Here is a 23,991-nt window from a genome sequence, read left to right on the forward strand (position 1 = left end):
ACGAGCAAAACCCTTCAATTCTCCTGCAAAATGAAACTCTACATTCAAAACAATGTAATTTCTTGTCAAAATGGCGTTTTGTTTTCAAATGACACACAAACCATCACATGAATAGACATTTATAAGAACCATTTAAACACTGATGTGCTTAATGTAAAACACTATGACCACTTCGTCTCCAGTCATCATAATGACTTAACGTAAGCCTTTTTTGTTCAGTGTTGAACTTTTCAAAATTGTAAACTCAGTTGCCCAACTTTGCATACTAACCACATTGCTAAACACCTTTCACACATAATTGCAATTACGAAATCAGAGCTTTTTGTTCCAGGCTGTTTCTATAGAAAGCCCTGATAGATACTTTGCAGAATGGGATAGGATCCTCTCCAGATTTATATGGGCGGGGAAAAAGCCAAGCGTTACGCTTACAGTTTTTTCTGATTGCTTAAGCACATTTTTTGTAACTATTGGCTAATTTTGCAAAACTCTTCACACAAATAAGAAAACCTGTCACCCAATAATCAAAACATTGTAGTTCTCTTGCAAAAGCAAACACAGCTAGATTAACTCTTCACACCTTCGTAAAAATGGTGTTTCCGTATCAAACAGTACACACAAGCCATCATCTACTAAGCACACAATGCGCCAACTGCACACTGATGGTATGAATACAAAACACATCTGGCTTTTGCTTTCTCTGTGCACAAGGTAGGCTATGTCAGTTTGAGCTCATACTTCTGTCATAGATCCATAAGCATAGAGGGATCCAAACTTCAAGTACTGGTGTTTATTCAAACACATCAAAACAAACACAAGTGTTCATTTCCAAGTATAGGATTATTTGCAATCGCCATAATGACTATATGGGTTACTTGGTCTGCAGTGAACATGCTTCCTCTGCCCCCAGCATCTGGTCATCTAGCAATTCTGTAAAGTAACAATTTCAGTATTTTTACATCAATGGTATTGGTGTGTTTCTCATTGGCATATGGCAGTGCTACAAATCTTTGTGCGGAGTGACTGTACTAACCGATTCTCATTTCAAGATGTCCTTATGGTACTTGCTACAGTGTAGCGGCTCGAGTTAGGCTGGACCCGTTGGCCAGCTACCCTCAGGGTCATTCCACGGTTGATTACATGGTCCACTATTGTAGCTCTGATGTCATCAGCAATTCTATTTCCTACTCTTCCTACCCTTCCTCTCCCCCCTCCTCATCCTCCTCTCCCCCCTCCTCATCTTCCTCTCCCCCCTCCTCGTCTTCCTCTTGCTCCTCCTTGTCCTTGTCGTCCTCTTCATCCTACTTCTTCACCTCCACGTCCTCTTCCTCGGCCTCCTCTACTTCTCACTCTTTCTGCTCCCTCCATTGTACTCCGCACACACAGCTTACCTGTATTATAGTGCTTAGGCTGATTGCAAAGTGAACTAATTATCTAAAAAAGTTTTCACATGTGAAAGTGTGCCAGACAGTTGGCAAATTAGTGTTAATGATAGCCATACATGTGTATACTGTTGCTAGGAGTGTGTTGGAAATTTGGTAATTGAGTGTTGTGCAGTGAATTGTGCCTACAGTTTTGCAAAGTGTGTGTTACAAAATTGCAAACTGAGTGCAAAGCAGTTTATGTGCTTTTAGTTTTGCAAACTCAGTGAGTGGTTTTGCTATAAGTCTGAATAGTTTTAGAGATTGTGCTACAGGAATCACAGTTAGGGTTTAAGCATTCAGAAAAAACTGTAAGCACATCAGTGTTCAACTGGTTCTTATAAATGTCTATTCATGTGTCATTTGAAAACAAAATTCCATTTACATTGTTTTGAATGTAAAGTTTCATTTTGCAGGAGAATTGAAGAGTTCTGCACATTGTGTGTGTGTTTTTTGATTTGTGTGTAGAGTTCTGACAGTATGAGGCATGCTTTCAGAAAATGTGTGGAAAAATGTAATATAGCAAGAAGTTAAAATATGGTTTATGTGAAGGTATACATCACTGTCTAGTTGATAGTCCTTGTGAGCACAACTGTAACTTACCAAGACAGGTAGCTGCCTGACGACCAAAGTGCACAGTATCCAGGCACACGGTACACTTGGCAGCTCTCATGTTGAGTCCCACTGTGAAGCGGTGAGGCGTGTTGTGGTGCATCACCCTCTCTCTCTCCCTCTCTCTGTCTCTCTGACTGTCCTTCAAGCGACGGCTATACTCTGAATACAGTCAGCAGGGAACACAGTCAGGGCAGGCAGCGCCAGCATGTCTTACTCTGTCAGGTACATCCATCGCTTTAAAACCTCAGTGCATCATGCCATACCATCTATGAGATCAGTTCAACAAAAAAAAAACAAAAGCTTTCCAAAAGGAGTGGTACATGTTTGGCAAAATGCATTAATGCAAGTACTCTGAAGACGGAAATGCTTGAAACAGATTCTTCATTTTGTCAGTCCCTCTGCTTGTGCCCACACACTGCAGCATTTTAAAGGCATTATCCAGTCAGCATCAGCGAACTGCATTCTGCATTAAAGATGGTTGAAAAATTTCACGTCATTATTATGGCAACAAAACGATCACGCTTATTGATATAATAATGTCAATCAGTATGAAATTTACAAATCTTGTGTGTACAACCAACATGGAAAGAAAGAAAAACGTGAGCACTTTATTTCATGTATCTATTGAATATTGTTGTTAAGTTACTGATGAATATGGCCCCGTTTGTATTTTTCTCATACAAAACTACCTTAATGTGATGTTGCATGAGAAAAGTATGAAAGAGACCAAATCAGTGAGTAAATCATAGTAGAATGGAATAATCAATAGAGCCATATCTCACTAATAGATGCGTATAAGCTCCGAAATCCTAGCATCACATAGTGCTGTTGTTGTTTAGACCTTTATTGTAATAGCAGGGGAATGGAGGCAAATTACAGTCTAATTGGACTTAAGCTAAAATGTAAAGCCTTGGTCTTTTCCCCCCGCCTCCAGTCTGTCCTAAACTCAGCTGCCAGGCTTTTAACAAAATCAAAGAGACAACACTATATCACTCTCAGTTTTGCTACTGCATACTAGCTATTTTATCCAGCTATTTCAGCTGATTTTAAACTTGTGCCACGCTTTTACCTGTGTTATAAATTTACAGTCAGACCCAAGGAACCGAGCTGCTGGGTTGTTCCTCTGATCAGAGCCCTTAACTGTTCTCTAACAAAGGAGCTGACGTTCGCAAACTCACCTTTCATTTACATCTAGATTACATTACAAACGTACATTTACAGAAAACTGATCAAAGTGTTTTATCTTCTTATCACTTCTTTATGGACTTATCTATTTCCGTGTTTATTTATTTTACTTGTAATACCGTTCACACTGTTCAGCATTTATGTTCTTTTTATTTTAACTGCATCACTTCACTTTTTGATTTTGATCTATATTAACGAGTTCTTAAAAGCACTTTGAAAATCTGTACATTTTACACTTGTTTATGATTAGAGCTAGCAACTTAAAATAAATCATAATAACTTGGTCATCTTCTTTAGTCCTCTTGCATGAAACACATACATTAGTGTTCAAACTGCTGTGCAGCTGGCATTCATGCGGATGTTAAACCTCCAAGGTAAGCGCTGTTACAAACTAAATACACCTGCCCATTGGCAATGGCACCCACTGACAGCAATGGCCTTCCCCCAGACTGCAAAGTTGTTTAGGAACAGCTTGAGGAACACAACAATGAGCCAAAGGTGCTGAACAAGTCAGATTCACAGTTATCTCATCCGGCATCCCAGAGAGAACCCAAAGGATCTGACACAGGACGCTCTCAGGGATCCTGTGTCTGTTCCCCAAGGCCTCAAAGCTGTTTGTGTCCATCAGATTTGCTATTGTAACTGACAGCTGTACATCTTTTTCTTTCTTTCCTTTCTTGCTTCTGTTGTTTCTGTTTTTGACTACCAGGTCACTATGACATAAAACGTAGATATGAGACTTTTCTTTTCTTGTTGTAACCTTGACTAACAAAATGGCTAGATAATACCTTTAGATCAGAGTGTGGGTTTAAAGTGCATACAGCGGTTTTTGCATTGCAGAATTTTTAATATGGTACATTTGTGTATATGATGTGAATTTGAGGTGGAAATAAAGTGAGTTAAATAAAGTAGAAGGCTTCTGCAAATCACACACTTCAGCAACCAAGATAAAATGCTTCAGATTTCTAAAGCTCTGCACTGAAGGTTCTTCAGCCTCATCTGACAAACCTGTTTAGATCTGACATTTTATACTATAAAAGTGCAGAGCTTTTAAAATCTGGCCTGTCAAAGATGTGGATGTAGCAACGTAGAGGAGAGATAAGAGACCAAGCTGCAGAAACCATGAATTTGGATGACTTACTTTCAAAAGTGACCCTCCTTCCCTCTGAAAGGTGTGTGAAAGAAGAGACAGTAAGAGCTTCAAAAATCAACCTTTGAATGTGAGGTGTGTGCTGCAGAGGCAGTAGAGGAGAGTCAGCTAAGAGATAAGCCATTTTGCACTCAAGTCATATGATACCTATCAGTTGTGCCTCACTTAAATAGACAACCAAAAAACGATTGGTCTTTGGGATCAAGTCAACCCCCAAAATTGATCTAGTGTGACTGTAAGAAGATTTAACAGCTGTCTGAAAAATATAGTTACAAAAAACGAATAATTAAATAATCAAATCCCCAATTCTACTCATATTATTGGTGATAATGAAATAAATACTAGTACAACTTGTCCACAGTTCTGAGGTATGAAGAAAACTGCCTGAACTGTATCAATGTGACAACAAGACACATTGATACAATGCTTTATTCTATATACTTCTACATCCAATTAAAATTACCAGTTAAAGTATACGGCATGTCTTTGGACTGTAGGAGGACAACAGATTGCTCAGAGGAAACCCACACAGACACAAGGAGAACATGCGGGCTCCATGCATGGGGGCCCAAATCAAGTCCTTTCTTGCTGTGAAGCGACAGTGCTAACCACTGCACCTGCTGTGCTGACCATTATTCAAAATAGCAAACAAGAACAAGCACTAGGAGCTCAGAATCTTGCTGCATGCAATACTGTATACTTCTGCAGATACTTCATGCAGAGTAGGGATGCACCGATACCGATACTGGTATCGGGTATCAGGGCCGATACTGTAAAATATGTGTGTACTCATACTCATAAAAGTTAACCGATACCATGAACCGATACCAACTTATTTCATTAATCAGAGGGTGGCTGGTCATTTCTGTTGTAGTTTTTTAGATTGGCCACTAGGGGGACATCCCGCGCTAAACAGGCACAGGGTTAGGCGAGTGAGACTGGCGGCTCCAGATAAAAAAGAGAAACTGGAGGCTGCTGTAGCCAGGCTAAACAAAATGTCAGCAGTGTGGACCGGAACAGCCAACTTTAACTCAGGTTTTGGAAAAGCGATGAAAAATGTCAAGAGAAAATCCACGGGCAGTTAAAATAACAGAGGCTCTGACTCATTTTATCGCTCTGGATGACCAGCCAATGCCGGTCGTGGAAAACATAGGATTGCATCGTCTTCTCAGCATACTCGAGCTGCGATGAAATTCCCAGCCGCCCATACATCAGGGAGATAATGGTGTCAAAACTTTGTAAAGAGGTAAAGACAATCAGTGTGTGCGCGATGTCAGTCCTCAGTTTAACGGCACAGTGGACTGATGATCCACGGGCAGATGAGGAGTTTATTTGTCAATGCCAAATACTTTCGTTATTTTGTTTGTTTGTTTACAATGTGGAGACTCTGCAATAATTTAACAGAAGTGCTTATTTTTCACTTGAAATTTTTTTGTGGTCTTTTTTATTAAGATTTAATTTTTTATCGGCAGAGAATAAAATAAAACCTGTCTTCCAATTCATTGCATTTGTGTGTGTGTGTGTGTGTGTGTGTGTGTGTGTGTGTGTGTGTGTGTGTGTGTGTGTGGTAGAAGTATTGTTTTTTGTACTCTGTATCGGCAATTACTCAGATCCAAGTATCGGTATCGTATCAGTTTGAAAAAATTGGTATCGTTGCATCCCGAATACAGAGGTCTAGGTTTGAAGAATAGCGGTGCAGGGGACCTGTGTTTCTTTTTCTTCTATAATTATGCTGCATGATAGTGCTCGGGCTACAGCGCGTCTAAAATGAGAACAATATCTGCTCACTGGTATGATGGAAACGAGTTTAAACCTCAAATATCTCACTTGATGTAAGCACAGCTTACCACAAAGGCTCTTTCCCATGTTACGCCACAACCACAGTGTTTATCAGACTTATACTAGAGTAAACTAGAGCACTTTACTGACTTCTTCACATGTTTCTACACAGTACATCTGATTGAACTTGATCAACTGAGCTGCCAAAAAAGGCTTTGACTTGAGCTGTTTACACGTCTTCTTAAATAGTTCTTCCTTACACAGCAAGGTAAAAAAGAAGAAAAAGTCACATGACAAAAATTATGAATGGTTGCCTAAATGAGATAACAAACCTGCCGGCTCATCTTACCTCACTCTCCTCTATGCATCTCCTGTGAGCCTGCATGTTTGTGCCATTGGATTAAAAAAAAACACACTGAGCTACTATGAAAATCACCCTTCCCTTACCCTCAGGTGTGGGAGTGTCCTTCCTCCGTCCAGAGTTGGAGGGTGCAAGGCTGGTGGGGCCCTGCTGGTGCTCAGGAGACTTCACCATGGCAGACATAATTATCTGTTGCCGAGCTGTGGCTGGGTTTGTAGAACTTCCGTGGTCCTTATACTGCAGAGCTGGGTTGGAAAGACTAACTTTGAGTATTTTGTTTTGAGTAAAATTTAAAAAAATTCTTAGTTCAAGTTTCTACTGATGATTATATGAACAACAGAGTGTAAATTGGAGTCCACAGATTGGTGCAGGGCAGTCTCACCTTCTTCTCTCAGTGCTCGCAGTTCTGCTCTCATTTTCTGCAGAGCATCTTCTAACTCTGTGCAACGAGAACGTTCTTTGTCTAGAGCTGCCTTCATGTCGCTGTACTGCAGAGGCACCGGCTGGATGGCAGGCACAGGGGAAGCCTGGCCTTGAGTCTGAGTCTGACCCTGAGTCTGAGCCTGAGCAGCCATGGCGGCCAACAGGTCCTCCCGACGACGTCCAAAGAGACCCTGAGACACACACAAGCAAACACAAACAGGGAGAAACACAAGAAATGAGCCCATAAATGAACAAAAAGAAATAGAAAGATAAGAAATTATTGTATATCTATATATATCTGTATATCTATATATATCTATATCTATATCTATATATGTAGAGAGAGAGAGAGAGATATTTAATCCCATCTGACCTTTTTCTTCTTGGAGCCACCGTGTGCCTGGGCCTGGAGGAAGTCTATGAGCTTAGTCTGCTGGGTAATGGTTCCCTCCATTTTCACCTTCTCATGAGAGTATACAGCCTGCAGGTGGAGCTAAGTGAACATCACTACTGCCATGAATTTCTTCTCAAGTACTTCATTTCATACAGAGAGGTTGACAGAGACAGAAAGTAGGGGAGGGAGTTGTGTGCTGTAAAACAAATAGTGTGTGTGCACATACGTGTGGCTCAGAACAGTGGGGGAGAAACAAGACTGAAAATGACACAGTCCAGCAACGTACATGTACCTGCAGTGATTTAAAACTCACATGGTTCCTACATGTGTGGGTTTTTTTCATTTGTCTTTAGTAGGCGTGTGCATGTATGTGTGTAGCAGCACCTGGATGTTCTCCAGCTGGTATTCCAGGTCAGTCCTTTCAGTTTTCAACAGGTCAGTCTGGTCCAAAGCGTCCTGCAGCCCCTGGGTCAGACGAAATATGTGGGTCTTCTGGGCATCCATCTGCTGTTGCAGCTTCTCTTGCTGTGGAGGTAAAGCACCTTTACATCACCCTCTGAATGTCTTTACTAAGCCACACACACTTCTTACAACTGATTGCTTTTACTGATTGCTATACCTTTCAGCGTGGTTTCATACAGAAAGGTTTATTATTATTACTGCTAAGAATTTCTGAAAAATAGAACCGATTTATTTTCCGGTTTTGACCATATGTCTGTAATAAAAGTGTAATAAAATGATCAGATCAGTGGCTCTGTGAAAATAATGAAACACTGTGCCTCTTCCAGCAGCCTCTGCTTCAGCTCTCTCTCACTCTCCAGTTTTTGCTGCAAACTGCGGGCATTCATCTCCAGCATGGCATGCTTCTTCTCCAGATCGTTCAGCTGAGGAATGAAAAGGAAGAGTTTGCCGCGACATCTGCTAACTACACAAAACTTAACAGATGTTATTCAGGAGTGTGAAAATGCGTACAGTGTCTGCAAGGCTCTCGGCTTTGAGTTTCTGGTCTTTGAGGGCCTGCTGCAGGGCCAGGATCTCAGCTTTGTGCTCTTTAACTGCCTGTTCCACAGCCTGCCGAGACTCGGTGCTGCGCTGCTCTGCACGGAGCCTAGATCGGAGAAAAGTTAGTGCCAGTTATTTTTCAGCCTTCGAGTGCGTGCTCTTCAAGTTCATCTATTATGTGTTTACATGCTCTTTGAAACAAACTGACTAAAGTATTTCGTAATGTTCATATTGCTGTTTCACTCATTGGTTTGTTTGGGGTAAAGTCGCGTGGTTCTGGATAGAGGAAAACACACCACTAAAAATGTAATTTCAGTTTTTGAATGCTTTAAAGTTTACCTAATTTTCTTCACTTTCCACTGTTCCAGGCAACTCAGAAAATCATTTCATATTTTACCTAGAATTCCTGCTTTGACAGACCCTAGACAATACGGCAAAGCCTGTCGAATCCAGTGCGTGTAGGCGAAGGGAGCTTTATCCAACACTGATAGCAAGAGAAACATTTAGAGCAAAAATAGTTTTCTCTGCTGATGAAATAAGAAACTCATAAGCCTCCTTAAAGGTCTTGTGGCAAGATTACATAACTGGACTATTGCAATGTGCAGAAATAAATATACTAACGTTTCTTTGAGGCAACTATAGGTGCACTGAATATAAGTTAATGTGCTGTAGACTGTTTTCATAGTAGCAAGAAAATTACAAGCAAAATAGAAACAGAACATTGAGGAAAACATTTTGGCTATTTAGGATTCATTAGTTAACACCCACAGTTACAGTGATACATCTTGTGGTGGTCACCTATTCTGTTTTTCAGTGTCTAAGAGTCTCTGGATCTCTCTGGTCCTCCGCTCAGCCTGGTTCTTCTCCTCCTCCAGTGTTGCCCTCCAGGCATCCCACTGTCTCTCCTTCTCCAGCAGTTCATCATTCATAGTCTCCAGCTCCATGACCTGTTCCTCCAGCATGGTACACGTGGTCTTCAGAGTCTCAAGATTCTGGTGAACAGATGAGAATGTTTCAGACTGTTTTTGATCTGTTTGAGGTCGTCAAGAGGGCACATCTTTAAAATGTTCAGCCCAGGCACACAGTTCTGTTTTTTCGAAACCAGAAGCCACGCCCACCCACTGTTCAACCCTTCTGTTTACAAGAGGCTGCCAATCACAAGAAAGTTGACAAGAGTCAAAATGGCTTGTTTAAGAATTAATCAATTAACAGAGTGGATGCACCAAGACTCAGTTTAAGATAAATAAAAATTGTTTAACCTGTAGGACTGTGGGAAAGCAACTCTAGTAAGAATGCTTTATTTACTATGGGGAAAAAAAGCTATCCAATCCTACCTGGAGAAAGTAATTGCCCCTCCCTGTTAAATCATGAATTAACTGTGACTAATCACATCTGTTGGACAGCTGCATTCAATTTCACTGGCCCCACCCAGGTCTGATTACTGCCAGAGCTGTTGAATCAAGAAATCACTTAAAGTCAAACAAAGTAACTGAAATTTGTCAGCTTAGAAAGGTTTACGAAGCCTTTCTAATGCTTTAGGACTCCAGTGAACCACTGTGAGAGCGATTCTCATCCAGGAGGTCACAAAAGATCCAAACACCATAGCTAAAGAACAGCAGGTCTCACTCGCTTCAGTTAAGGTTCAGCAAAGTATGCATGGGAGCGTTCCACAGAGAAAACCACTTCTGACCAAACAGGACACAAACGCTCGTCTCACATTTGCCAAAAGTTGATGTTTTTAGGAAGGTTTGACTCTGGCATAAAAATAACAGAGCATTTCACAGAACATCACTCCTACACTACCTCCTGGTGGTGGTAGCGTGATAGTCTGGGGCTGTTTTGCTGCTTTAGGACCTGTACGGTTGTAATTAAATACTCCATCCAGGTCTGTATTCAATTACAGTAAAGAGCAGAAGCATGAATGCTGCTCTCTACCATAAAAGTCTTATGGAGAATGAATGGCCATCAGTTCACGCTCTGAACCTCAAGCACACTTGGTTCACATAGCAGGACAATGATCCGAAGCACACCAGCAAGTCCACCTACTGAATGACTCAAAACCCAAAACTAAATGAAGGCTTTAGATTGGCCTAATCAAAGTCCAGACATTAACCCTCTCGAGGCAGGCGTTGCCGATTTGCAACAGTTAAAAACTAACAACCTGATTACCCCACATACATATTTTATGTGTTTTTTTTTACTCAGAAGTACCACTGCAGGACTTGGTTGTGCATTAGCAACAAAAAGTTTAATTTGAGCCTGAGAGGGTTAATCAGATTGACATCATTTAGGGCGATCTTAAACAGGTGTAGGTGCACCAACGGTATCAATTGGAAAATCGTAATTTGCCTTGTTCTTGAGTTATCATATTCACAAACGTGGGTATCACGTCACCCATCGGGCACTGGGTATCAAAAACTGTTTGATGATCTGAAAAATGTAGGTGTAACAAATATGCAAAAAACTAAGAAGTCAAAAAGTAAAAATGTTTTCATGGCATTGTCAGTCACAATCTGTTAAAAAGAAACCACAATGCTAGAGCCAGGGGCTCACAAACTGTTTAAATAATATACATGAAGTCTGACAACTAACGTTCCATGTAAATGACTATTTGAACCTGGAGTTATTTTCATGCCTCGGAATGTTTTCATATATTTTTCACCAGGCCTACACAAAGCTCCATGTTTAATGTCTTACAACAGACTCCTTTAGACAAAGCATGGGGAGACAAATATAGCCTCTGCCGGTGCTGCAGCAACACCACGGCCCTCTGAAGTCCAATGCTTCCACAGCTGACACGACCTGGGAGTGATGGGGATGACACATCCCTCCCACACACCACCCCATCCCTCGTCTATGACTTCCATCGGTGGTTACACAACCAGCAGGACTGAGAGCGCTACTGGACACCCACACACAAATCCTCCCACAGGGGCAACACACCATCACACAGCCTCCTCTCTCCCTCTCTTTCTCTCCATCTCTCATTCTCACTGCGTTGAGAATACGACGCATAACAATAATAAAATTATTCCAGTGTTTCGGCTGCCTGATTTACACTTGGCACTCTCGGAGCTGGGAGAGATGTCTAGGTCACCTGTCACAGGTGTTGTGGAGATATCAAATAATGTGAGCGTAAGTGAAAAGCTCCTGTCTGACTGTGAGTGGGAAGTGGGCAGGGTGAAGAAACTTGAATAAGAGGAAGGAATACAAGTGTTTTAGAAAACAGAAAATGATGTTTTCTCACAGACTTCAACTTTCATGCAGAAGCAACTGCCACACAAAAGCGGTGGCATGTTGGCGGAGTGGTAAGCACTGTGACTCTAAATGCTGGGTTCAGATGTCAACTCTTTATGTGTTTCTTTGCTGAATGACTGGCAGCCCGTGCAAAATGATATCGAGAATGAATGCAGACTTCACACTTTATCTGAGTTTTGCTTGTGTTTTTCTTTCTCGCTTATCTGATTCGTGCTCTTGCTTTGCAGTAAAATCTATTTTTATTTCACATCTGGTTGTCATGTTATTGTTGTGTAGTGTTCCCTGTGCTTAATACAGTGTTCCTGTCTGTACATGTAGTTTTGCTTGCTGCTCTTCATCTGATGCTCACGCCTTCTCTGACAGACTTCCTGTTACTGACCTGAGCTTAGTAAACAGTTATTTGATTTGAACCTGCCTAACTTTTTCTTTTGAGCAGGAAATTCAGTGTCAGAAGCTAATAAATCTGCTGGTAAGTAATAAAAAATACCAGCTGGATTGTTCCTGCATATAACAATTTTGCCAGCACCAAAGGAAAATCCAGTCTGTGTAAAATGTAAATGAAAACAGCATACTGTGATTTCATTCACAACAGAACACAGAAAATATATCAAATGTTTTAACTGAGTTGTATTGCTAGTTCATGAAAGATCATAGCTCATTTTGAATTTGATGGAAACAGCTATTTCAAAGTTGAGATGGGGGCAATAAAACATTGGAAAAAATGCAAGTGGTACTAAAATTAAACATTTTGCAAGTATTTAGGTTAATTAGCAACAGGTCAAAACAAAACTGGGTACGAAAAGATCATCTTAGAGACATCAATCTGCAAAAAGCTATGCAACAATTTCTCCTGAATAATCTGCAGCACATAATATCATCAAAAGATTCTTAGAATATGAAGAAACCTCTGAGGACAAGGGACAAGGCCAAAAGTTAATATTGGATGCCTGCGATCTCTGGGCCCTCACAAGAAACAGCATTAGGGGAGGCTGTAGCTCGGGGAGTAGAGCAAATCACCTACCAAACAGAAGGTTGGTGATATCGTCGTGTTGGTGTTGTTCCCACATCATCATAATAAATGTTGTTCCAGGTTCAACACTGCAAGTGACCAATCACATTGTTTGACGTCATACTTTTGCAAGCTAAGCGATTCATTCATTTATGAAATTCCAATGTTGCAAGGACAATATGTATAATGCTTACCGTTTATTAAAGAACAGTATGAAGTGCAAAGAATTCAAATTGCTGGATCGGCGGACGGAGGCGGTTTCTCGCAAGTTAAGTAGATTTTTTGTTTAATGCGTTTTTTTCCGAAGTCACAAACGTATGATGTCACAACAATGTGATTGGTCACTTGCAATGTTGAACCTGGAACAACATTTATTATGATGATGTGGGAAGAACACCAACACGAGGACATCAGATCGTGCGTCTGGCACATATCCTTGGGCAATATACTAACCCCATGTTGCTCTCAGATGCGTCCATCAGAATATAAATGTATGTGAACGTTAGATAGGAAGCTTCCTTATGGAAGTGCTCAGATTGAGTAGAAAAGTGCTATATAAGAATGAGTCCATTTACCATTAAAAAAAGACATGATTCTGAAACACTTCCACAAATGTTCTCCTTTCTGGTCCAAAGCTCATTTAAAATAGACTGAGGCAAAGTGAAAAGCTGTTCTGTGGTGAGACAAACCCAACTTTTAAATTCTTTTTGGAAAATATGGACGCCACATCAACTAGATTTAAGAGGAGAGGGACCATTCAGCTTATTATGGGGGGCATCACTGCCTATGTCTTTGGACATCTGGAAAGGCACCATCAGTGCTAAAAGCTGAATACAGGCTTGAAAAGATTTGGGGCTCAAGAAACAAACAACACAACAAAGTAGGCCCAGGACCGCTGAGCAAAGGATCCTACATCACACAACAGTTGGATGAGTTTCCTCATTCAAAAGTCCAGCAGCTGCTCGCAGTGATTTACAGGCTAATGTTAAAAGAAGAGGGAATGCCACACAGTGATAAACATGCCTCCTGACCCAGTGTTTACATATGCATTCTGCTATCAAATTCATAATGAGTGATTATTTTTCTTAAAATGTAAAATTTTCTCATTTTAAACCATTTCTTTATTCCTATGTTCCAACTGTGAATGAAATATGTGTTTATGAGAATTGCAAATCGTTGCATTTTTATTCAGATTTTACACCTGAAACCCTAACAAGAGATTCAACAAGCCTCTTGAATCTGATTAAAACATCTCTCTGGGCTAATAGTAGAGGTTCAGTGTGCTTTCTGGTAACTAAGTTTCTGTTTTTATTCAGGGTTCACAAACCCATCTGCATTTTAGGACTGTACACCATCATCAGAAGTCAGCACCTGTTTCTGGTTGTTAAGGTGCATTTCACGGTCAGCCACCTCCCGACGCAGCCTGTCCACATCCTGGCTGAGCTGCAGTCGATCTTCTCTCTCATCAGAGGCTTCATCCAGCTGCTTGGACAGGTAGAAGTTCTGACGGTTAAGCTCTGCATTCTCCTGAGTCAATGTTGTCAGCTGCTCCTCCAGGTCTGTGATCACCTACAGAGTAAAGGGAACATTCATATTTCACATTTAAATGGCTGAATACATACACAGTATCCATCTGCAACTAAAATGTACCCCTGTAATGTGACACTTTACACAGTGTTTTTGTTGCTCCAAAGGCAGTGTGTACCTACACTGTAAAAGCAGAATTCCTGGATTTTCGAGAAAAGTAATAAAAATGTTAATTTTACAATTCGCACATAAGAAAAAGTTTTGGTGCTGTTGTGCATATAATGCTCAGATCGTTGCTCCTCCACAATAACAGCTGACCTAACACCCCACACAATCTCAACTCTACTGCTGCATGATTACATGATGCAGATATCTGGGTTAGTGATGTAATGCAGTAATCATTTTTCTATGCTGCTGTTTCAACCCAAGTAGCATTCAGAATGAGAATAATCATTTCATCAGCATCGGTCTGTTCCTTTAATCAGCCATGACTACAGTGCACACTGTAAAGAGATGAGGGTTATATGAGGCTGTCTGTTAAAAGCCCCTTATTCTCAGCTCTTGTGGGAACAAGGGGACCACACAGAATTTCAAGGTGGCAGGGGGGAAGAGGCAAAGCTTTTAAGTACATAAATTAGCTGCCTGTTCTGTACTGACTCAGTGCTTCTGCTCCCTTTCGGCAGGGGACTGACAGCAGCGACTAAATTCTTAAGGCAAGGCTAGAAGTCAACAGTGGAATGAGTGCAGCGGTGATCTGGCAATTTATTCCAATCATCTGTCAACCAAATCTATAGAGCAACTTAAACAGCTAAGGTAAATCACATCTAGATCTGCATCCTCAACGCTGCTGAATACAAACTGCTCAGTGCTGTTTGTGAAATCTGTGGCTGTCACACACTTTCACTGATTAAAATTAACATATCATTTACTGTTTACCTCTGCTACAAAACACAGAGGAGGATCTTTCTTTCAGTGAGCAGTGTGAATGCTATAGAGTGTAAATGCAACGCTGATATGGAAATTCTGTGGCGGGAGTTGAAAGTCCGTGTTGCTCGGCGACAGCCCCAAAACATCACTGCTCTCGAGAAGATCTGCATGGAGGAATGGGCCAAAATACCAGCTATTGTGTGTGCAAACCTGGTAAAGACCTATAGTAAACGTTTGACCTCTGTTATTGCCAACAAAGGTTATGTTACAAAGTATTGAGTTGTATTTTTGTTATTGACCAAATACTTATTTTCCACCCTGATTTACGAATAAATTCTTTACAAATCCTACCATGTGGATTCATGGATTTTTTTTTCACATTCTGTCTCTCACAGTTGACGTGTACCTCTGGTGCAAATTACTGACCTCTGTCATCATTTTAGGTGGGGGAACTTACACAATCGGTGGCTGACTAAATACTTTTTTGCCCCACTGTATATAACTACATCCAATGAATTTGCAGTCTTTATCAGTTTTAAACATTGCCCACAGCAGTCTAACACACCCATGATGGCTTCAGCTATAATCCTATAATATACAATTGATTAACTACAATGTTAAAAAAGTGAAGATATGCTATGAACCTCAATGAATACAGATTTTTAAAAAAGATCATAAAACAGTGAAAACATCATGAGCTCCCACATCCGGTGACTAGTCGCCACAATGCTCTCATAATACAAAACGCACACCATAATGCATTAATAATTTCCGGGAGACCTCACTAAATTAAATGACACTTTGGCTCACAGTTGTCCAGATATCCTGTTCTCCTCCAAAATGCTCCACAGACTAATGGTTAAACCAACACTGCAAGTCAGCAGGGCAAAAAATAGAGTGGCATTTCAAGCTCTGCTTGTTGCTGAATTTGGCTGTGCTTGCCTGACTACTGGCCAGCTAAATCTATGGTTGTCGCTTTCTGAACAGTTTGTGAGTGGGAGGATCTCAAAAGTAGGGCAATGGGATAAAGGAAGACTGTGACGGTTTTGGTATTTATTCAAGCTACATAAACTTGACGGCACCTAAATACCTGAAAAATGACAACATAATTTCGCAAGGTTAGTCACATGTCACAAGATCCTGTGTTAGTAAACCAAAGAGTTACCAGGAAATGTTCATTCATAACAACGTAAAGCAAATAAATCTAAAAAAATTTGGAGCTCCCAAATAGCAATGATCACCGAATAGAGGGCATTATTTTCTGATTCAGTAGGGCTAACTTTGGTTAGTGGAGGTTCACTTAGTTTCTGTGTTAATGCGCACAATGGTGCCATGAACAGTTCTGAGAGTTAGTCTAATATTACTGTAAAAATTGTGTCTGGAATAACAATTCTCACTTTGACCAGAAACATAATGTTTTGAAAACAGGGTGGAGACCTGCTCATATTTAAGGATGCACATTTATGCAGTCAGCTTTACATCTCCATAAAGAGCACCAGCAAGGTAGACAAACGTGATGAAACGGGGAAGGTGTTAAAAGTGACACGGAGTCAAATGATTTTAAATTTTAATTCATCCAAGAGTGACAAAAACACATATGGACTGAAACGAGGCTACTTCTAGTGCGATGATTCAGCTGGTGTTCGGTGCCAGAAGAGCTGTTTATTCCTGTAAAGAGCGAACGACAAAAATAAGGGTGTGAGCAGCTTACCGCGCAGCTGTCTCTCAAGGCATCATATTTGCGTTGTATTTCATCTCTGTGTGCCTAGGAGGAATGACAGGAGAGATGCAGGGACAGATATTACTGCCTACATTACACAACATCAATGAGACAGCATCTTCGCTACTTTTTTTCCTTTCCATTTCTCTTACTCTGAGCACAGTTATCTCCTCCTCGGCCTCTGCAGTGGTCTCCTCCAGCTCGGTCTTAGCCTGCTGCAGCTGGCTTTCCAGGGCATGGCGAGCTGCCTGCAGGTTGCTGATCTGAGATTCACGCTCTTGCAGTGAAAGGGTCAGCTCTGTCACCTGACGTTTAATCTCCAGCTTTTGGTCCTCATGCTCCAGCCCAATCTACAAAAGCAGACAGAAAGACCAGGATCAGGAGGAGGAGGCGATTCATCCCCAGCACAGTCAGACACATGCTGACATCACCTCGGTGTGAGAGCATTACACCTGACACATGTCTGACTGCCTTCAGTTATTAGGCTTCACTTTTTGTAACATCTGACTTTACAATAGCAAGTGAGACTTTTATGGCCCGGGGAAATTCAAATTACAAGCTACTATGGAGATAAATGGAGTACTACAGAAAATATCCTGTATCCTAAATCCCAAAAAGTTGATTCTGTTCATCTGGACGTATCCTAAATGATGCTACTGGATCCCAAACTCCATATATCATAATATGCACTGCACATCAAATGGTCCCTACCTTTTCAATGTCCAACTTAGCAGCTCTAGTCCATATATTACCATCAAACAACTATTTTATATGCACCACCTGCTTCCCCAAGAGGTCACGATATATATACTACACTATAATTATTTCCTCAATATACACTCGGGGACACAGTTCCACGCAAGTGTGTTTATACTACATGGAGCCAGATCAACACAGATGGAAGAGGTTTACTGCACAGCTTCGTCTATTTAATATTCAAAAATGCCTTTTATGCTTTGATAAAAAAATCTGTGCAGATACTCTATAATATTATTAACTAAGATTACTTCATATGTACAAAATAAAGCATATAACTAAAAGACTCTATGAAGCGGATGGTGCTGTGACAAACAGACAGGGAACAGAGCAAATACAAAGAAAAGTGTTGTCACACAGTTGGAAAATCCACCACCATCTATCAGCAGAGATATCCTGCACCTGTTCTAATGTCTCCTCACCTCTCGGAGCCTGGTTTCCAGCTCCAGCACGCGGCTCTTATTGCTTTGCTCTTGCTGAGTCATTTTCTCTAGATGCTCTTCCAGTTTGGCATTCTGAGCTTCCAGCTTCCCGGCCTGAGACTCCAAGTAGAACTTCTGCTGGCGAAGCTCTGAGATCATCTCCTCTTGGGCTTTCCTGGCAAGACAAAACATCAAAATGTGCAAAAGGTTAAATAGAAGGCCATGTAGCAACGGCAAGGTCAGAATTAAGTACCTTCCAGATATTATTGCGCACAAGCTGCAGCTTCACTCTGCCCTGACACAATAAAAGGACACGCTTACAAGCGTATTTGTATCTATTGTATTATTATTGTATTTTATTGTTATTATGGAGCACAATAACAATGCTTTGTGTTGGGGTACTTACATGTTTTTCTGGGTATAGATACTGCTGTTAGCTGCTAGTTTGTTGGCCTCAGATAGTTCAGCAATTCTCTGCTCCAGACTGTTCATCTTTGAGTCCATTGCATTTATTGTCTGAAAAGAAAATGTGTAAGCTATAACATACGCTTAACAAACATTTAGTTTGGTCTTCCTGGGATCGGATTAAGGGTGATTTTTGTGCTTTTTAATTATACAATCATTATTCCAAACATGGAATCTATGTCAGTGTGATAAATATTAAAATACGCCTGAAATAGTGCTCCCAAGCTGGTCAGTTCTTACCGCCTTCTGTTCACTGATGATGCTGCACTTCTCCCGCACCTCCTCCTCATATTTGCTCTGACTGGACTCCAGCATCTCCTTATCGGCCATGTCCGCCTTCATCTGGGCCTCTAGCACCTGCTCAATGCCAGGCAACCCACAGACCCATAGCCGGGATATCACTTAACAGGGTAAAATATGAATTTGAATATGACATATTGCTGCTCTTCCCAGCACCCCAGCTAAGGCACGACCACTAGACAGAGCACTTCCAGCAAGTTTATCAGGACATTTCTGCATGGTGTTTTACATCAAACCAATGGGTCTGCGTATATGATTGTGTGTACATATTTATAAATCGAACCTTTATCTTGTCTTCGTAGAGCTTCTCTTTCTGTTTCAGGTGAGTCTCCAGGCGCTGGGCTGTGGTTTGAGTCTCTCGCAAATTCTCCTCCAGCTCCTACACAAAATACAAATAGGTCACTTGCTTCATGTTGACATCAGCAGCCATGCTCGCAAACACTAAAGTAGCCATCATTTCTGGCATAAAGGTAATGCATAAAGCATTTCATCACAAAACACAACTCATACATTTGTTAGAGGCAGTGCAAAGGACTTCAAAATCACTAACACCTAATCACAATAAGCGATGGTTCCTGCTGCTCACCAGCAGGTTTTGAGAGCTTTGAGATATAATTATAACAATTGTTTATTTAGCTCTGCTCTGGTTGATTGTGGTCTCTGGTAGTCAGCGAGAGATTCAAACACCAACACACAGGTGTTTTTTAATCCCTCATACAATATAGGAGAAAGATTAGTATTAAATGCAATGATTACAGTGTAAAATTTCCTTGTCTTTGTTACTATGGATGTAGAGGAGCTCAGGTAACACAAAGTCATTTATATCAATGATTCCAGCGTCAGCTCCTCTCTTTTTTGGGCTTTATTAATAGCACAGATTTTGGCTGAGAGGCAGCAGGGAATGCACAGGTGGACCTCACACACACTGCTGCAAAAGGTCAATTTCTATGACTTCTTTTTAATCAAAAGTAAATGGAGAAGCTTTGTTACTCTCTCAGAGTTTTAAAAGGGACTTCTTTTATTATTGATTGTCACAAGCAGACACGGGAACCAGAACGTTTTCACAACAAAACATGCCCATAATTTAGTGCCTTATAGATCTAGCCTTAGCAGCAATAACTTGAAATAATCACTTTCTGTATGTCTTTCAGATCATTGTGGTTGAATTTTGGCCCACTCTTCCTTACGGCGTTGCTCTCTTGAGGTATAACATTTCAATCAGATTGATCATGACTAGATCATTACTAAACCTTGACTGTTTTTTTCAGCCTCTCTCTTAGAAATTTGCTGATGTGTTTGGCGTCATTGTCCTGTTACATGAACAAGTTTTGGTCAACGGGTGGCTGTAGCTCAGGAGGTGGAGCAGGTCGTCTACTAATGGGAAGGTTGGTGTATTGATCAATGGCTGCTTCCGTCTGCATCTCCAATATCCTTGGGAAGATACTAACCTCAAGTTGGTCTCCAATGCATCCACTGGCGTGTGAATGTCAGTTAGAAAGACAGAAACTATTTAAGTGCTTGTGTGAATGGGTGAATGAGTTAAAGCACTTTGAGCACTCAGGTAGAGTAGAAAAGCCAGTCCAGTTACCATTTACCTAGCTTCAGAGAAATGGGCTCACATTCAAATCTAGAATAATTTGGCACACAGAGTTCTTGGTCTGCATTGTAAGTGCAAAGCAAGCCCAAATCATCACTGCTCACCGCCGTGCTCGACAGCTGGTATACGGTGTTTGTCCTGATATGCCGTGTTTGGTTTTTGCCAAACGTGGTGTCGAGCATCATGGCCAAACGTCATCTTTGGTCTCATCTGCCCAAAGTACATTGTTTCAGCTGTCTTGTGGTTTCTCCAGCTGCAACACTCCCTATGTGATCAGTCTTTTTTCAAATTGTGCTGTCAGCTTTTTGTTTTGTTTTTTTCCTGAGCACTGTACAGTCTGATTTCAGGTGAATCTGCAGTGCACAATATATGAATTTGCGTAATATTCACACTCAGGGGACTGTTATGGCATTGTGACAATAAACACATGAATCATCCAGATCAGCAACATGGCAAAAAACTGCTTTTATGGAGGTGCTCACACTTCCTGATCATCACTTAATGTTAATGATGCGTTTGGTTATCAGCAAATGCACTCACCCTGTTAATTCATATGAATAGTACGAGGTGTTCTTAGTTTTTCACGGGACACCAAATAGTCTTGTAAAACCTTTTTTTTTTCAGATGGCTGCATGTATTTTGTGCTTGCTCATATTAATTTCCCTATAATCGTTGTGAGTCAAAAGCTCATGATTCACAGTCCTCTAAACTGTCTGTTTGAAACGGTTTTGTCAGCTCTGAGTGGATATGCTTAATACTTTCATCTCAGGCACACAGTTCAGACGCTGATAATGCAGAAAACAATGGAAATAAAGGAGTAATTTCTCATAACAGGTGCAACAAAACTATTGGAAAAGTTAGAGAGAGATCTGATCACACACAGTCTGGTGATGTAAACGGATTCAAAGCGCTGGCCTGGTTGTATCACAGCTGTAAGGCAATTAAAATACAAAATGTGGAGTGTCTGAGCACTGCATATGTAAAAATATTAGATGTAAATTTGCATTTCTTTTGCAATGATGACAATGAGTTCTGTTTATTTCACACCTCCTTCTTCATTTTGCTCTGCTTGAAAGATGAAAGGTGGGTTACCAGAATCTTATCTGCCATCTGCTGAATCTGCTGGCCCTTGCTCTGGATTTCATCCTTCAGTTTGGCCTCCCGGCGCTCAACAATCTCGAGCCTCTTCACCTGGTTCTCAAGAGTCTTCCTGCCATCCTGGATAACACAAAACAAGCAAAAGTTATGCACAAAACGTAGCGATGATTTTTTCAAATTCATCCACAAGTCAAAAGAATTAATGCTCTAAAACAGTGCTTTTTTTGCTATCTAGACATAACACACAATTATAAGAACAGCAATTAACTTTAAATTTCCACTTCAAGGAAGAACTGGCGACATACTGTAATGGTCACACCCAGTTGGCTTGTTAGGGATGCATCTCTGCTGTGTTTATATCTCATTATTTCAAGTTACTCCCAACTAAAGTTCCACAGAGCTCATTTCCTTTCATGTTGGGAGGTGTAGGAGATCTTTGGAGCTGTATAAATTTGACCTTGTTGCATATTCTCTTTTCTCTGATTCTAAGTTATGCTGTTTACAGAAGTACTAAGATACGGTCATAACAAAAAGACCCTACAAACAGAGCTTCTATATGACTGCATATTTATGTCATTTAATTTATGTCATTAATTTATCACAACAGTTGTGTGACGTAGCAGTGCATTCAGATTCAGATTAGTACTCTCAGAAAGATACTAAAACTTAGATGATGCTAAAACTAGAGATGTGCTGCTGGTGCCTGATTGTCTGCATACTGGAGTGTTTTATTTTTTATTTGCTTCATAAAATCTAAATTAGAATTAAAATTTTGTTAAAGGACTAATCATTTTGTCCAAACAATCCAGATTTAGAGCCTTAAATTTTTATGTCAAAACAGGACAAAAGGCTTAAAAAAGGAATGTGCTGCTTTAAAAAAAAGATGTTAAGGCAGTCACCTGAATGTGGCCTGGAATAAAACTGTATACAGAAACAGCCACTCGGTGATCATGTAGTAAAATGTAATAGGCAGCCTGGTTAGCTTCACAGGAACAATCACAATAAATGTCCTTCTGTCCAAAACCACACAGTCGCTACATAATGGATACAGACTGAAGACCTTAAACTAAAGAAAATAAATGTTTGTTGAGCTCAGACATTTTTGTCTAGTTTAATCTGGTGTCACTCACAAGAACTGGACAGCGGGGGGAGATCCCGACAACCAGGAAATAATCAAATCCCAAAACAAAACCTCTCTGACAAGCAACGATTCATTACAGAACAGGTTTGTGCTTCTATCAGATTATTTAAGACTTTTAACACAGAAATTTTGACGGTGCAAATCTACGAATGACTGAAAACACAGAATAGCAAGAAAAAACCCCAGAACGCATGTATGAAAGTCTTTGTGCATGTGTACAGTGTCTGTGACAGCAGTGTTTGTGTGTGTGTACCTCAGTCTCACGGAGACGTCTGCGTAGGCTGTCACTGGAGTCTTCCTTATTCTGGAGCCTCTCTAGATCCCGCTCCATGCGCTCTTTGGCCAGTTTTGTAGTCTGAAGGAGGTCAGTAGCCTCAGCATTTGCTTTTAATGCCTAGTAATTACAAGGAAAAGATGGAAAACATTTAGAAGGAATAACCAAACTTTTGCTCTCTTTCTTACGTTTAAATAAACTACTTTATATTGCTCATACCAAATCCTTAAGAAAATTACATGCTACATGTTAATTATTTCACATTTAGTTCGCATTGTGTCAGATTTAGGCCAATTGTAGCCAAAACTGTTTGACTGTTGATTATTAATCAGTAACTCTTTAATCGTTCCCTGGCAATAGCCTACATCTGACAAGAGACCAAAGTTTAATCAAGAGACAGAGAGAGGAAGGAGGGGGTTGGGAAGGGTAACGAAAAGTTTATAAAGTCATCTCAAAGTGCAAAAATACTGCTGCATCTCTTCCATTTAGGATACAAGTTCAAATAAATTATTAATTGGTCTTTTAAACAAAAATATTTTACCTTGGTGAGTTTTTCCTGTAGCTCTTGGATCTTTACATGCTGTTCAGTATTTGTCTAAAAAGGGGGAAAAAATCCTTTTAATATGGAAATATTATCCCACATTAAAGTCATTTAAACTCTTCAGTGTCTTTACCTAGAATAAATTTTCACCCTCACCAATCACACAGTTTTATCACGAATAAATTAACTTCATGAGCTACCTTCTCCAACTTGGTGATCGTCTCATCTCCTTCTGCTTTCCCTTGATCTTTGGCCTGTGAAGATGAAGGTCAGGAAGAGAAATGATCACTACTTTACTAGAAAAGTGAGAAGTTGCAAATCACGATCATGTGGTTGCTCTGTCACTGTGAGCGCTATAATTGCCAACAGCCAGATTACAGGTATGCTCAGTAGTTTACATAGCATTCATCAAATCCACTAAGGGTCAAAATTAGGCTCAAATATATGCACACACCCACACTAATATTTGGTTTAATGCCCCTTAGAAAGTTGCACAATTGTTTGGTTTCCTGTAACTGACCTGCCTTTAAATGTAGTCCACAAACTTGGGCACCCAATGCTTGTGTTTTAGCCATTACAGATGTATGCCATACAATCACTGCTCAACAATGTGGAGAAAGAACATTTCA

At 40.5% G+C, this 23,991-nt stretch overlaps 1 protein-coding gene across 5 annotated transcripts in view; it reads right to left on the reverse strand.

Annotated features, from left to right (window-relative positions):
• The window catches only part of citb (citron rho-interacting serine/threonine kinase b), a 44,635-nt gene that overhangs the window by 12,020 nt on the left and 8,624 nt on the right, over positions 1 to 23,991 (reverse strand). For 2 of the 5 annotated variants that reach the window (XM_085474571.1, XM_085474572.1), the window contains exons 5-24: positions 23,563 to 23,616; positions 23,363 to 23,416; positions 22,801 to 22,941; positions 21,401 to 21,526; positions 18,995 to 19,090; positions 18,652 to 18,768; positions 18,353 to 18,462; positions 17,947 to 18,121; positions 16,921 to 17,118; positions 16,760 to 16,813; positions 13,966 to 14,163; positions 9,126 to 9,319; positions 8,298 to 8,433; positions 8,105 to 8,209; positions 7,710 to 7,850; positions 7,305 to 7,424; positions 6,891 to 7,122; positions 6,595 to 6,753; positions 4,360 to 4,383; positions 2,022 to 2,192 (exon numbers count right to left, since the gene is read on the reverse strand). In XM_085474571.1, coding sequence (XP_085330697.1) covers positions 2,022 to 2,192; positions 4,360 to 4,383; positions 6,595 to 6,753; positions 6,891 to 7,122; positions 7,305 to 7,424; positions 7,710 to 7,850; positions 8,105 to 8,209; positions 8,298 to 8,433; positions 9,126 to 9,319; positions 13,966 to 14,163; positions 16,760 to 16,813; positions 16,921 to 17,118; positions 17,947 to 18,121; positions 18,353 to 18,462; positions 18,652 to 18,768; positions 18,995 to 19,090; positions 21,401 to 21,526; positions 22,801 to 22,941; positions 23,363 to 23,416; positions 23,563 to 23,616 — 2,605 coding nt within the window. The remainder of the gene's footprint in view (positions 1 to 2,021; positions 2,193 to 4,359; positions 4,384 to 6,594; positions 6,754 to 6,890; positions 7,123 to 7,304; positions 7,425 to 7,709; positions 7,851 to 8,104; positions 8,210 to 8,297; positions 8,434 to 9,125; positions 9,320 to 13,965; positions 14,164 to 16,759; positions 16,814 to 16,920; positions 17,119 to 17,946; positions 18,122 to 18,352; positions 18,463 to 18,651; positions 18,769 to 18,994; positions 19,091 to 21,400; positions 21,527 to 22,800; positions 22,942 to 23,362; positions 23,417 to 23,562; positions 23,617 to 23,991) is intronic. The other 3 variants (XM_085474573.1, XM_085474575.1, XM_085474574.1) reach the window with 3 other exon arrangements.

This window comes from Copadichromis virginalis, linkage group LG12, assembly GCF_057382275.1.
Source record: "Copadichromis virginalis isolate Kocher_CV1m ecotype Utaka linkage group LG12, C_Virginalis_male_GT1.1, whole genome shotgun sequence".
NCBI lineage: Eukaryota > Metazoa > Chordata > Actinopteri > Cichliformes > Cichlidae > Copadichromis > Copadichromis virginalis.